Source organism: Grammomys surdaster, unplaced genomic scaffold (genome assembly GCF_004785775.1).
Source record: "Grammomys surdaster isolate TR1022 unplaced genomic scaffold, NIH_TR_1.0 338, whole genome shotgun sequence".
NCBI classification, from domain to species: domain Eukaryota; kingdom Metazoa; phylum Chordata; class Mammalia; order Rodentia; family Muridae; genus Grammomys; species Grammomys surdaster.
In genome coordinates, this window is record NW_021604757.1 from 2,500,578 (window position 1) to 2,515,981 (window position 15,404).

Genomic DNA, 15,404 nt, shown 5'->3' on the forward strand with positions numbered 1-15,404 from the left:
ATGCTGAGCCTTATCCTGAAGCAGAAGGCACTGCTCATCCCTGCCAGGTAGGGAGAGGCTCCTAGTAGTTCAGGATGCAGAGAGCCAACCTCCGGTCCTGGAGCCAATCCCACAGAGCCAGCCCTTCATATTCTCCAAGTGTAATACAGAGCCGGAAACAACCCCCTGACCCAATCTCATTCAACCAACCAGCTAATGCACATGAACAATAGCACTGTGTTGTACGTTAATGACTCTTCAAGAGGAAAAAGAGCACCTACTATGTGTTGGCCCTGGAGTGTTTTATTCATGATATGACCTTTCTTGACTTATGGCTGTGCAAGGGACTATCCTAAACCTTTACTCATATGGACTGGCTTAATGCCCACAATAATCTTAACAAGTGGAAACTATTATCAGCCCCATTATATACAGAGGAAGTTAAAACATAGGTTAATTAGCTTTCCCACAATAACGATCAAAACTTTTGTCTATTTCTGAGAAAAAAAATTGACATCTGTAACAAGTATACATATAGCTGAGGTCAATAGTTTACCAGGGTTTTTACTTCAGTATGTATGATGGATTCTGATATTTTCTACTTATTTTGTATTTTATTCTGTGCTATTTTTTTCTTAAATTCTGGCTATAAATGCCCACATGGACATGGGGCCAGTTTATATAACTTAGAGCTTAGAAAGCACTTGCTAGGCATACACAAGGCCCCAGATGAAAATAAAAAACATAATTTTACCTGTATGTGGTAAAAGGAGAAAGCACAAAAGTGGTTTCTAGGGGCTGGGAATGGCAGGGAAAATAGGGGCTGTGGAGAGGGGGACGGTGGGGGCAGGGATACACTGGCAAAGGGGGCGGTTCTAATGTTCTGCAACACAGTAGGGTAGTTGTGGTCGACAACGATTAATTATATATATCAAAATAGCTAGGAGACAGAATTTCAGTGCTCTACAAAAGAAGTATACATGTTTAAGGTGATGGATAGGCCCCATTAACCCGGTCTGTGCATTGTCACAAGTACTGAAATGTCAAATCCTGCCCCATAGATACGTACAATTATTGTGTGTCAAGGAAAAATTTTCTAAGTATTTTTTTTAAGTTCTGGTCATGACCCACTAAATTGATTTCATAACCCATTAGTGAGTCACCGCTTGCCGCTTACACAGACTGAGTCAACAGCTGGAAGGATTGAGGCCAGGACTCAAGCCTCAGTGAGGTGGCCCCACAGCCTGATCCCTTGGGATAAAGGACAGCTTGAGAGGGTCGCAGTAGATGCCTGTAACTCCAGTACTCAGGAGGCTCCGACAGGAGGATCATGAGTTTGAAGCCAGCCTGGACTACTTAACAACACCCTGTCACAAAGAAGCAGGCAGGAGGGCTAGAGAGATGGCTCAGCAGTTAAGACCACTGGCTGGTTTTGCAGAGGACAGGTTTGGTTTCCGGTGCTCATGTGTGGGCTCACAATCATCTGTAACTCCAGCTTCAAAGGATCCAATGCCCGCTTCAGACTTCCACAGACAACAGGCATACACAGGGTGCACAGTCACACATGCACACAAAACACACACACATACACACACACACACACATATATATGTGTGTGTGTGTGTGTATATATATGTATAAATTAAAAATAAATAGACCCCCCCCCTTTTTTTTTTCAAAAAATCAAGGTGGATGAAACCACAGGGTTACCAGGTTTCTTATGCCAGGCAGCAAACCCTGGGCTCTTATCACATTGCATTTACTGCCTGGGTCTGTTTTCTAGTTCACCCCACTTTCTTTATAGATATTATTTGTGACTTTTGTCCTGTCTGTCTTTCTGCATCTCTGTGGGGGGGGGGGGCAGAAATCAACCTGGTTTCTCAGGTTCCATACATCTTGGGGTTTTTTAAAAATATGTTTATATTTATTTAATAGGTATGAGTGTTTTGCTTGCCTGTTTGTATGTGCACTCTATATGAGCTTGGTGCCTGCGGAAGTCAGGAAGAGGCATCAGCTCCCTGGAACTAGCTACAGATAGTTGTGAGCCACCATGTGGGTGCCAGAAACTAAAACTGGGTCCTGCAAGTGCAGCCAGTGGTCTTAACTGCCCAACCATCTCTCCAGACCCTAATTTCTTTAAATAAAGAAACTTAAAGGTGAGGAAATTGGTGAGGTTGTTCAGTGAGTGAAGGTGCTTGTCTCATGTGCCTACCAGCCTGGATTAGATCCTCTAACCCCACATAAAGATGGAAAAATAGAAACAACCCACAAAATTATCCTCTGACCTTTACACATATGCTGTGGCATGCATGTACACATACACACATTCACACACATACACACACACATACACACACATATACACACATACACACACACATACACACACATATACACACACATGTTATAATGATAATGATGATAATAACAAAAAAGTTTTTTGAGACAGGGTCTTTCTACATAGGCCTGACTGTCCTGAAACTCACTTTATAGACTGGGGGTGGCCTCTAACTTACAGATCCACCTGCCTCTGCCTCTGAGTGCTGGAGTTAAAGGCAAAGGCTACATGCCCAGCAACAACAACAACAACAAAAATTTAGTAAAAAGAAAGAATAAGAGTTAAAGCCAGTGATTTGGTCACGAGACGGGTGATGGCGTCATGGTACATGGGAGGGCAGTCATGATAGTATGAAGGAAGGAAGAAAAGAATGAAGAGAACATGTCACAGCAGTACCTAAACCCCTCTCCAAGCCACACTGAGGTTCCTCTTCCATCCCCAGCATTTCCCAGAGCACCTGGACCACTTTGTGGAGAACATGGAGGACTTCTCCAATGACCTGTTCAGCAGTTTCTTTGATGACCCTGTGCTGGATGAGAAGAGCCCTCTGCTGGACATGGAACTGGACTCCCCTGCTCCAGGCATCCAGGCTGAGCACAGCTACTCCCTGAGTGGGGATTCTGCACCCCAGAGCCCTCTTGTGCCTGTCAAGATGGAGGACACCACCCAAGGTAAGATGGGCACGTGCCCAGGAGGAAGGAAGCTTCTGGGGATTGGGAGGGGGCATCTGCAGCCTGAGACTCCCAGAGCATCTACCCACAAACCCCTTACAGCAGGGTGCAGCGCCAGGCCTCATGGTTCCCACTGAAATCAAACCCATTTGGCCACTTCTCAAAAGGGCCTGCCCTGACTTCAGTCAATAAGCAGTTCACAAAGAGTGGTCCTTAGACCACAGCGTCACTGACAGCCTATGACAAATGCAGCGCTTTTGTAGATCTGCTGGGGGTGGCTTAGAGGCGATGTGCCTGCCACTCAAGCATGAGGACCTGAGTTTGGATCGACAGTTAGATAGTGGTGGTCCCAAACCATGGGGCAGGTACATGGAGGAGAAGAATAGACTCAGAGACAGGTAGATCCTAGAGGCTTGCTGGCCAGACAACTTAACTGAAATAGGGAACTTCAGGTTCAGTGAGAGCCTTTGCCTCAAACAATAATTTGGAGAGTGACAGAGCCAGACATGTAACATCCACCCACCTCTGCCCTCCACAGGCACAAACGCACATGAACATGCACCTCCACCTGTGCACCCTCCCATACACATCCACACACAGAAAATAAAATAAGAGCCAGGCATGGTGGTGCATACCTTTCATCCCAGCACTCAGGAGGGATCTCTGAGGACAGTCAGATCTCTGTGAGTTAGAGGCCAGCCCGGGCTACATAGTTCCAGGACATCTAGAGCTACACAAAGAAACCCTGTCTTTAAAATTAAATAAGTAAAATAAACAACAACAACAATAATAATCAATGGAGAGCTACAGCCAGTCCAACATGGTGGCAAGTGTTGGTAACTTAGCATTCAGGGTGCTGGGTGGATGATGCTAAGTCTGAGGTTAGCCTGGGCTACATGGTGAGACTTTGTCTCCTGACACACAAACTACAAAACAACAAATGAGGGTTGGAGAGATGGTTCAGTGGTTAAAAACACTAGCTGCTCTTCCAGAGGTCCAAAGTTAAATTCTGAGAACTACATGGTGGTTCACGACCGTCTACAGTGAGATCAAATGCCCTCCTCTGGTGAGCAGATGAACATGCAAGCAGAACACTCAAAAATAAATAAATATGTTTTTAAAAAATGAAATGCTGTTACACAGGAGACTGAGACAGGAGGATAGAAAGTGCAAAGTCGACAGGCAGAGGAAGCATCAGTCTTTAATCCCAGCACTTGGGAGGCAGAGGCAGGCAGATCTCTGAGCTCGAGGACAGCCTGATCTATATAGCGAATTCCAGGACAGCCAGGACTACACAGAGAACCCTGTCTTGAAAAACAGAAAGGCTGAGGCAAGGAGGATGGTGAGTTTGACGCCAGAACTGGCTACCTAACAAGCCCCAGGAGAGCTTTGGATTCCAGCATGCACTCTACCTCAAAATAATAGCAATAACAACAATTGTCATCATCATAAATATAGACAAATTACAAAGAATCTAGAACCTCCCATCTCCTTATACTGACATCCTCCAAAATATCACTTAGGAGCTCTATTCCAATTTTGGCTCCTGAAGTGGGGCTCAGCAAGACAACCTCTCTCCCATCTTTGAAGCAAGCAGCTCTCTGCCTCCAAACTGCTCCTCGAAGGTAATCAGCAACTAAGACCCACACTGTGCCTGACCTCAAAACACTGCCTATTCTGTCCTTTCCTCTAAGACAGGTAGTCTCGATCTTGTCATTTTTATGGCTGGGTGACCACAGACCTGTCCCTCTTAGATTTATTTTTATTTTCTGTCTATGGTTGTTTTGCTTATGCGTATGTATGTTAATCACATACATGCAAAACAGGTGATAAATTCCCTGAAACTGGAGTTACAGACTTCCATGTGGGTGCTAGGAATTGAACCCTGAGTCCTCTGAAAGAGCAGCTAGTTCTCTTAACCACTGAGTCATCTCTCCAGCCCCTAGATCTGTCTCTTAACCTTGAGAAGCATCAGTATCTTCATCTACCTGTGGGGATAGCCGTAAAGATGTGTAAAGCACTGTTTGTCTCCACGGTAGATGCAGGTTTCTTGTTTCATTTGTACCGCACAATGTGAAGGCGAGGTAGAAGTACTTTTATAATCCCTATTTGACCCATAAAAAGACTTCATGAAATGAGAGCTGTCTGGTTCACGCCAGCACACAGAATAGAGAGCTGGAGCCAGCCCTTTGATTCTAATGTCCACGCCTTCTGTCTACAGCCTCCAGGGGCTGCAGAGGCTGCTGGATCCAGGCCTCAATAGGATTAGAGGTGCACCCCGGTGTTTTCATCAGTTTACAGTGTCTGTGTAAAGTCCTTAAGCTTTCTGGACTTGTATTTCCTCAATTATAAAATGAAAATAGGGGCTAGAAAGATGACTCCACAGTTAGGAGTACATACTGGTTTTACAGAGGGCCTGAGTTCAGTTCCCAGCACCTGAGTAGTGCTGTACACAACTGCCTATGACCCCAGATTCAGAAAGACCCAATGCCTCTGAGGGTATCTCCACTCACACACAATACTTACACACAGAACTGCACATAGATATAACCTAAAATATTTTTTTAATCTAAAGGAAAAGTCTTTTTTTAAGATAAAAAAAATGTACCTAAAAGATCTGCACAAGAATGAATATATATATTAATTCTAGGAGGGGTTACAACAATGAATGAAATTTGCCCATCTTGCCTTCCAGAGAACTCTGGCCTTGGGTGTAAACTCTTGATTGTCCACTCTATCAAGTGGGGAGACAATGGTGCCTTCCCGGAATCTCTGTTAGCCCATGAGCAGTATGCCCTTCAACTGTACCATGCTGTAGAGTCTCTCCAAGAGTAGAAAACTGGTCTTTGACCTCCCTGCCAAGAAGGAAGGGACACCTTCTGGAGTCTTAGGAGGTCCCGTGGCTTGTAACTGCTGAGGGCTCAGCTGCTCAGCACACTTCAGCAACTGCCAAGTTCTTGGACCTCTGTAAGGTCTCAGACCCCAGCCTGGGAAGAGCAGGGACACGGCTCAGCCCCTGTCAGCCATGACAGATGATGGCGGCAGATGGATGACAGGGTTTCAATCCACCCTGCTGGCTGGCTCGGCAGCTTCTCAGCCACCCCAGGTCTATTTTTAAAGCAATTTGTCTGTGGCCCTTTTCGGGGACAGCTTCCCAAATGCCCGCAGCTTGGCCCTGTAATTTGGGAAGACTCTGGGTGTTCCTGGACATTGGAGGCTGCCTGTGGCCCAGGGCTGGGCTCTCAGGCTCCATGCCCATAGTGGGTCTCAGAGTCCCCTCCACCCAACCTCCTGCAAGCTGGCTCCTGCCTATTGCAACAGTGGGCAATGCTGCCCTGGAGTGGGGGGTTCCCATTGTCCTCGGGGAGCTGAGGCATGCCAGCCCTGAAGCCCAGGTGAGACCAAAAGACCTCCACCTTACACGACTGCAGGTTACACCCTACATGACTACATGTTAGGAAGCAGACTCTGCCCTGGGAAAACCTAACATCCTCCCACCTCCATGAGCCCCATCACTGAGTCTTGTAGAACTCACCCTTTGAACTTTGTTTCTAATGTCATGTGTGGTGGCATAGTATGGATAAAGCCTTGGGTTCCATCCCCAATGCCAGCATAAACTGGGCACAGTGGCACACCTCTAAACCTGATGCTTGGGAGGTGGAGGTAAGGCAGGAGGGTCAAGGTCATCAAGGTCACTATCAGCTACCTAGCAAGTCAGAACCAGCCTAGACTACTTGAGACCTTGTCTTTAAAAAAAGAAAGAAAGAAAAAGCAACTCTTTTCTTTCAAGTTCTTTCTTCTCTGTTCCCACTGCCTGCCTTTGCTCACTCTCCTCTTCTCTCTCCTGCACCATTTACAGCCCCTCCCCCCACACCACGTGCACCTCCTTGCCCCTTCTTATCAGTCCCAGCCACAGTGATCCCCCCACATAGCCGGTCTGCTTGGTCCTTTTATACACGACTCACATTCAAATCTAAAAACAACAAGCAGCAAGCAACTGCGCATCTCGCAAGGAGGTTCCAGGCTACGGAACTACTAATCTGAGGGTGTACACGGATGTTATTGCCCTTCATACAGTTCTGGGCAATAAGACAACATAAGAGAGTTGTCTTCAGCATACTGTCCTTAGCCATCCATTCCCACGGCCACATTCTGAATCTTACCACCCAGAAACTGCAGCCATCTAAATGTTTTCCCAATTTTTATCTATTATCATTATTATTATTATTATTAATTATTATTGTGGGGGGGAATGAGGAGGGCACATGTGTACCACAGATCACCTGTGGAGGTCACAGGATAACTTTGTGGAGGTCGCCAGACCTGCACACTGAGCCGTCTCACTGGCTGTGATTTTTTTTTTTTTCAAACATGTTTTCAATCATGACTGTGACTTTCAGCTCTCTGCTAGAAAACCTCTGTGTTCAGAAGTCTCTGGATCTCTTTCATCAGGAGGGGCTCCACTGAGGCAGCCCTCAGTCCTTCTTAGCAGGAAGGGTGGGGTGAACTAGAGCAGTTCACTTCACAGGCGTCTGGGAAGCAATTGAAAGAGCCAGAGTTACGTTTTGTAAATTCAGAATCCGAGGATTGCAAAGGCGGCCAATGGTTAAGAGCCTGCGCTGTTCTTGCAGAGAATTTGAGCTGGATTTCACCCTTCTCCATGACTCACAATCACCTGTACCTCTGGCTTCAGGAGATCCAGTGCTCTCTTCTAGCCTCCTCAGACATCTGCGCGTGTGCGCACACACACACACGCCAAATGCGGATATGCACACTCTTAAATTTTTTTGTAGCTGTTTCCAGACTACATTTATTTCTAGATTTATTTCCATTATGTTAAAGTTAAGAGTGTGCTGGGCTGGAGAGATGGCTCATCAGTAAAGAGCACTGACTGCTCTTCCAGAGATCCTGAGTTCAATTCCCAACAACCACATGATGGCTCACAACCATCTGTAATGGGATCTGATGCCCTCTTCTGGTGTGTCTGAAGATAACTACAGTGTACTCACATACATAAAATAAATTTAATTAATTAAAAAAAGAAATAAATCTAAAGTAATGAATCCCATCATGGTACAGCCCCAGGGCAGCTCCTTAGTCTGTGGTAGCTGCTAACTTTTCTGACTCCACCATCCCTGTCCCCAGTGTTCTCACGCTGCTGAACAGGGCAGTGTTTACTTAATAGCGATAACCATATTAATACTAGTTACTGATTAATGAACATTCACTTCTGGTCAGGCACTGTGCTAAGTGTGAACAAGTGCTGTACTAGCAATCCTTAAAATCTCCCCATTAGGTCTGACTGTTCAGTCCCTCTATTTTTTTCTTTCCACATGTGTTTTTTGTTGTTGTTGTTTTGTTTGTTTAGTTGGTTGGTTGGTTGGTTTTGTTTTTGGAGACAGGGTTTCTCTGTATAGCCCTGGCTGTCCTGGAACTCACTCTGTAGACCAGGCTGGCCTCGAACTCAGAAATCCGCCTGCCTCTGCCTCCCAAGTGCTGGGATTAAAGGCGTGTGCCACCACCGCCCAGCTCCACATGTGTTTTTATGTGCATGTGTGTGTACATGTACGGGCCAGTCAAAGACAGATATCTGGTGATTTCCTCAATTACTCTTCCATTATTGTTTGAGACAGCGTCTTGCATTGAACCTGGAGCCCACTGATTCACTCTACTGGCTAGCAAGCAAGCCCTGAAGGTCCTCCTGTGTCTACCCCTGCATCACTGGACTGATAGTCATATGCTGTTGTACCAGCTTTTTATATGGGTGCTAGGGGTCTGAACTAAGGTCCTCATTTTTACACAGCAAGCCCTTTCCAGTCGGAGCCATCTCCTCAGCCCCACTTTCCTCATTTTAAAGATGAGAAAGCTAAGACTCAGAGAGGGTAAGCAGCTTGCCTAAGGTCACACAGCAGGCCAGGAGAGGTCTCCTAGGTACAGAGGCAAAACCTGCTCAGTCAGTGCCTAAATACAATGATGCTCTTGCCTGGTTCTAGCCCACCTACCTATCTCACTCACAAGTGTGGCCTGAGTTTGCTGCCAGCTTTCAGATGGGCATTCTGACATCACCCCTCAGTCCTGGGCACTCACCAGTAGGCAGTAGGTCAGCACTCTGCTCTGGGTGCCCCCTGAACCTGAGTCTTTTCCACTTCACCCCCCAACCCAGATGTGGAACACGGAGCATGGGCACTGGGAAACAAACTGTGCTCCATTATGGTGAAGCAGGAGCAGAGCCCGGAGCTACCTGTTGACCCCCTGGCTGCCTCCTCCACCATGGCTGCTGCTGCCGCCATGGCCACCCCACCACTGCTGGGCCTCAGCCCCATCTCCAGGCTGCCCATCCCTCACCAGGTAAGCCTAGGGAGTATTCACAGGGGCTGAGGGAGGGGAGGCTGAGGGGAGAGAGAGAGGTGTCACACCCAGTGTCCTGGACTGCACCCCAGGGTCCATGAACTGGGAACCTTGGGGGCTGAGGGTCTTCCACACTGACCATCCCTTCCCCATCCTCCAGTAGGCATGCACAGCAACGCCCTCCAAGCACGCTGGGCCCTCCCTGAATCTGAGAAAGCTTGCAGGGTACCAGGTAGGGCTGAAGTGAAGGGTATCTGAACAGGAGATACCCCAGGACACTTCTTTCCTTTTAAGTTCCAGAATTTAGAGAAAGATCAACATGTAAATAAAAAGAATGTGTTGAATGTTAGTTTGTATTTAGGTTAATAAACCACGCTCATGACAATCCCGCCTCCACTTCTGGAGTGTATAGGTAACAGCTGTAAATCCAAGACCCTTCCAGGAATGAGGCTCAGACCACTGCCTTCTGGGAGAGGCTTTGCTGGGTCAGCTTCGGTTCCTTACTGAGTTCTAAGCAGGTTGCCATCTCTTTTTTTTTTTTCTTCCGCTTCCTTCTTTGTAAAATAGGTATAAGCCATGGGGCCTAAAATTCTATAGTTTAAAAAAAATAAAGACTAGGACTGATGGGCTGGCTCAGCGGCTAAGAGCACTGGCTGCTCTTCCGGGGGTCCTGAGTTCAATTCCCAGCATCCACAGCGTGGCTCACAACCATCTATAGGGGGATCTGATGCCGTCTTCTGGCATGCAGATGTATATGCAGCAGAGCAGTCATACATTAAATAAATAAATTCTAAAAAATAAAAATAAACAAACACTAACCCCTAGGCTGGGAGTTTGCTGGCCACCTGGGTTACCTCTTCAAAGTAGGTGGTCATGAACAAGAAAGGTCACCCTTCCCTGTCCCCAAGATCAGGGACTAATGACCACCTTGATCCCCAGAGACTCTCCAGATCTAGCACAGTGAAAATCAGAAGGAAGAAGGGACCGCAGCAGAAAAAGAAACAAGATCCCATGAGTTAAACCCTAAATCATGCAGCAGAGCTTGGCCTGTGAGACCCTAGAGCAGAGCATCTCTACTCCAGCCAGTGCAGGACACAGGAGCCAGGCTGTAACTATCTGAACCCCCAAAGGGCTGCCACCGCTCCATGCTCCCCTCAGGTCCCCTCAGTGCTGGGTGGAGACCAGGGAGTGGCCAAGCTCCTGGATGCCTCATTGTTCTATGCCCTGCACTCTGTCTTCCACACAGTGTCATGATCTCTGCTGGCAGCAGACACAGTGGGGAGAGATGGTCCTAAGAGCCACGGCTTTCTCACAGACACCACACTTACATGCATGCTGGTTTAGCCACACATGTTCCTGAAGCCCTGTCTAGAACATGAATTTGGAATTTCAATACATAGGAATACATATTTCTTAAGAATGTGCATCCGATTGCACCCAAGCCTATCCTGAAGCCCCTCAAGGGTTTTCACTGCTGCAAGCTTCCACTCCCATGTCTATCCCAGAATCCATGTGGCATTTCATCTCCTGCAGTTTTCTCTGAGCCTTGGCCATTTAATTCCTCCCAAACTATTGTTCCCAATCATCCAACAGCCACAGTGGGACTAACGTGACCTCCCGTGCTCATGGTAACCACATACCAAGGCCTACATGGCTTTCACAGTGAAGGGTCAGCTGCTACCTGGAAGGTAGCCTGATCCCAGATACTGTAGGAACTCTCCTTCCTGACCTACAGTGTATAACCACCATTCTCTCTGCTTTTTGGTGTCATATGGCTTTTCCAAGCATGAGGACTTGCCTGGACTGAGCCCAGAACTCCTGAGGCCAGCCATTCCTCCAACTATGCAGGGCAAACCTCCAGCCTGAGGAAGGGAGGAGGGTGACTGGTTTGATGAAGATTGTCTGGGGGCAGGTGATGAGGTGAATTTATCTTTTCCTCAGGCCCCAGGAGAAATGACTCAGCTGCCAGTGATCAAAGCAGAGCCCCCAGAAATGAGCCAGTTTCTCAAAGTGACAGCAGGTAAGTGTGCACAAGAGACTCTTTCTGATCATGGACAGATGGCATCCTAGTCCTTCCATCTAAACCACCTTTGTCTAGACCATGCCTGTCCCTCACAGCTCCTGCTTCTCCTCCTTGCTGCTCTCGCCTTCCCAGTCTCTCGCTGCTTGTCTATCCATATTCCCTCTTCTTCTTCCGTTCCTTACTTACTTACCCAGTCTTCAGCTGCCGTCATTCTACCAACACCTTGCTGTTTACTGATCCTCTTTCCATCCACTCGATAACTGAAAACTACTCTATAGCCACCAGACATCATTTCTTCCATCCATATACCCATCCATCCGTCCATCCCCTACTCAACTGTTTACCCATCTACTCACTTATCCATCCAAACATCCATCCATCCACCCATCTGTCCACCCATCCCTCCATCCATCACCTGTCCATTCATCTGTGAATCCATCTCTCACTCCACCCACACATCCGTTCATCCTATTACCCTGAGACTGGATCCATTTTTTAGAGTCAGAGAAAGGAAATGGAAGAAGGACATTGGTCAGCCTGAGCCTATGTGTCTGTTTTGACCTTAGTCCCCTCTGGACTTACAGAACTGGGGCTTTAAAAACCTGAATCCTGTGAAGCTATGGGTAGGGAAGCATGCAGCTCAGGGGGCTCATACCAAGGTGTAGGCGTTTCCTCTGCACCAGCAGTGATAGGTTTGTCATAGTTAGGGTTTTACTGCTGTGAACAGACACCATGACCAAGACAACTCTTATAAAGACAACATTTAATTGGGGCTGGCTTACAGGTTCAGAGGTTAAGTCCATTATCATCAAGGTGGAAGCATGGCAACATCCAGGCAGGCATGGTGTAGGAGGAGCTGAGAGTTCTACATCTTCATCTGAAGGCTGCGAGGACAAGACTGACTTCCAGGCAGCTAGGATGAGGGTCTTAAACTCACGCCTACAGTGACACACCTACTCCAACAGGGCCATACCTCCTAATAGTGCCGCTCCCTGGGCCTAGCATATGCAAACCATCATATAGGTAGTACTCAGCAGTCATCTTCTGGGTACCAGGTGTCTTTCTAACACTGCTAGGGGCATCTGACATTCCAGCTCAGGTCAAGGGCCTCTAGGTACATTTTCTGCAGTGACAGGGCTGCTCCAGCCTGTGTTCAGCTGTTCTCATGTTGTTAGAGCAGAGATGGGGTACAGCCCTACTAACCTAGTCCTCTACTTTTTTCAGAGGACCTCGTACAGATGCCTCCAACACCCCCCAGCAGCCATGGCAGTGACAGTGACGGCTCCCAGAGTCCCCGCTCTCTTCCCCCCTCCAGCCCTGTCCGGCCTATGGCCCGCTCCTCCACGGCCATTTCCACCTCTCCGCTCCTCACTGCCCCTCACGTAAGCAACTAGGGATGGGCTGACCCTGGAGGTGAGGTAATGAGTAGGTTCACCCAGTTCCCTAACCAGTGAAGAGGGTTAGGGAGCCCCAAGTCTGACACTTACCCTATCAGATCCAGGGAGGTGCCCATTTGACAGGTAAGAGGAGAATGTTTCAGTTCTGCCTCAAGATGACTAGAAATCAAAGGTAGAGAGATAAGGTCGAATAGGGCCTAGATGCAACACTTACAGACCCAAGATGAAAATCTGACGTTTCTGAGCCCTAGCGAGTGACCTAGGCTATCTCCAAGAAGCACTTTTGTAGGGCAAAATGGAAGAGACTTTGACCCCTGAGGAGGTCATGGATCCTCCTAACTGAAACTGTGGGCAAGGACCTGAGGTGGGTGCTGTTTAGGGAACCCTAGACGAATGAGCTTTGAGATGTGGGTAGCTTTCTAGGGTAGGATAGATGAAGGAGGCCTTCCAAAACCATTCAATCACTTGAGACATGTTACTGAACCTAACTCAGATTCTTCCCCTTCTCAAAGGAGGGAACCGAGGGGCAGAGAGTTAACTATGTAGATAGTAAACAGTGGTGCTTGAGTTTGTACCCAGAATTATCTGCTTTCTCCAGAAACTGCAGGGGACATCAGGGCCACTGCTCTTGACAGAAGAGGAGAAGAGAACCTTGATCGCCGAGGGTTACCCTATCCCCACCAAACTCCCCCTCACCAAGGCTGAGGAGAAAGCCTTGAAGAGAGTACGCAGGAAAATTAAGAACAAGGTAAGACCGGAGCCATCCCTGCCCTAGGACTATGTGGACATTTCCACTGAATGGGGCCTCCGGCCCCTGGTGATGTCAGCTCTGAAACTGGGGACTGCCTAGGAAGGGGATACTCAGCCATAGTAACCCCTCTTTTGGAACCTCCTCCTCAGATCTCTGCCCAGGAGAGCCGCCGCAAGAAGAAGGAGTATGTGGAATGTCTAGAAAAGAAGTAAGTGCCAGTTAAGGCCTGCCCCCAGCCTGGTGTGCTGTCCTCAGCCAGAGGCCTGGCTGCAGGCAGTGGATGGCTGTGGGACAGAGGAGTCTGTGGGGATGCCCTGAGCCTGTGCCTGCTTCACCCTTCCAGGGTGGAGACATATACATCAGAGAACAACGAGCTGTGGAAGAAGGTTGAAACCCTGGAGACTGCCAACAGGTGAGTGATACCCCTGTGTCCCACCTGCCAGTCCCTGGCTTCCTGGACGTCCCTGACTGTACAGGCTGATACCTGACTTCTGACAGGCTGGTAAGATGCTCAAGTAAGACTGTGCAGGGCAGAAACTTTCCAGGTGTGCCTCTCAGCATCAACGTGGTCTCTCAACTTGTTAGAAATGCTTATTCTCTCTTCCAGGTAGAATTGTACACGCCTTTAATCTTAGCTAGTACTTGGGAGGCAAAGGCAAGCAGATCTATATAAGTTCAAGGCCAGCCTGGTCCACCTAGGGAGCTCCCGGGTAGCCAGGACTGCATAGATAGACTGTCTCAAACAAAGAAAAAGGAAAAGAAAAAGAAGTCCTTATTCTCAGACCCAGAGCTAGGTCTTTTGAATAATTTACTGCAGAAGTAGGGATAGGCAATCTGTCTAGATTTTATTTGGTTTTGAAGGGTCTCATATAATCCAGGCTGGCTTCAAACTTGCATAGTAGCTGAGGAAAGCCTGGGACTCCTGATTTCTCGGCCTCTACCTCCTAAGTAGTAGGGTTCAAGCATGTGTCCCTGTACCTGGCTGCCACCAGTGTTGCTGTGGTTTGTTGTTTAATGTGCATGAGTGTTTTGCCTGCAAGTGTGTCTGTACAACATGTGCATGCAGCACCCATGGAAGCCACGAGAGAGCGTTGCATCCCCTGAAACTAGAGTTCCAGCTGGTTTTGAGCTGCTGTATGGATGCTGGGAACTGAGGCCAGGTCCTCTGGAAAAGCATTCAGAGCTCTTAACCATTGGGCCGTCTCACCAGCCCCTTCAAGCAATGCTTTAGTATGTCCCTAGAGCCATTCCCACACTACTAAATCTGATGGCCAGGACCTTTGCTACTCAAAGCCAGCTCCCCATATGGCCTGAGAACTTGTGAGAAATCAGGAATTTCAGGACTTTCCTGAGATTGCTGGGCCAGAATGTACACTGTGTGTGCATGCGTGCCTGTGTATGCAGAGGCCAGAGTCAACATTCAGAGTCTTCCTTGATTGGTTTTCATTTTATCATCTGAAACAGGATCTGTCTCTGAATCTGACACTCACTGGTTGGCTGACTAAGCTGGCTCTGTGTCCAGTGTCCACTGCCCCCTCCCCCAACACACCAGGGTTAGAGCAGCCTGCCTCTTTCTCCCTCTCCCTCTCCCTCTCCCTCTTCTTCTCTCCCTCTTCCTCTCCTTCTTCTCCTCTCCCTCTTCCTCTCTCCCTCTCCCCCTCCCTCTTCCTCTTTCCCTCTCCCCCTCCCTCTCTCCCCCTCCCCTCCCTCTCCCCTTCCCCTCACTCTCCCTCTCCCTCTCCCTCTTCCTCTCTCCCTCTTCCTCTCTCCCTCTCCCCCTCCCTCTTCCTCTTTCCCTCTCCCCCTCCCTCTCTCCCCCTCCCCTCCCTCTCCCCTTCCCCTCACTCTCCCTCTCCCTCTCCCTCTTCCTCTCTCCCTCTTCCTCTCTCCCTCTCCC

At 48.2% G+C, this 15,404-nt stretch overlaps 1 protein-coding gene across 1 annotated transcript in view; it reads left to right on the top strand.

Annotated features, from left to right (window-relative positions):
* The window catches only part of Creb3l1 (cAMP responsive element binding protein 3 like 1), a 41,019-nt gene that overhangs the window by 18,315 nt on the left and 7,300 nt on the right, over nt 1-15,404 (top strand). The window contains exons 2-8 of the mRNA XM_028778579.1: nt 2,760-2,988; nt 9,152-9,336; nt 11,278-11,356; nt 12,584-12,741; nt 13,355-13,504; nt 13,657-13,715; nt 13,851-13,919. Of these exons, the coding sequence (XP_028634412.1) occupies nt 2,760-2,988; nt 9,152-9,336; nt 11,278-11,356; nt 12,584-12,741; nt 13,355-13,504; nt 13,657-13,715; nt 13,851-13,919 (929 nt within the window). The remainder of the gene's footprint in view (nt 1-2,759; nt 2,989-9,151; nt 9,337-11,277; nt 11,357-12,583; nt 12,742-13,354; nt 13,505-13,656; nt 13,716-13,850; nt 13,920-15,404) is intronic.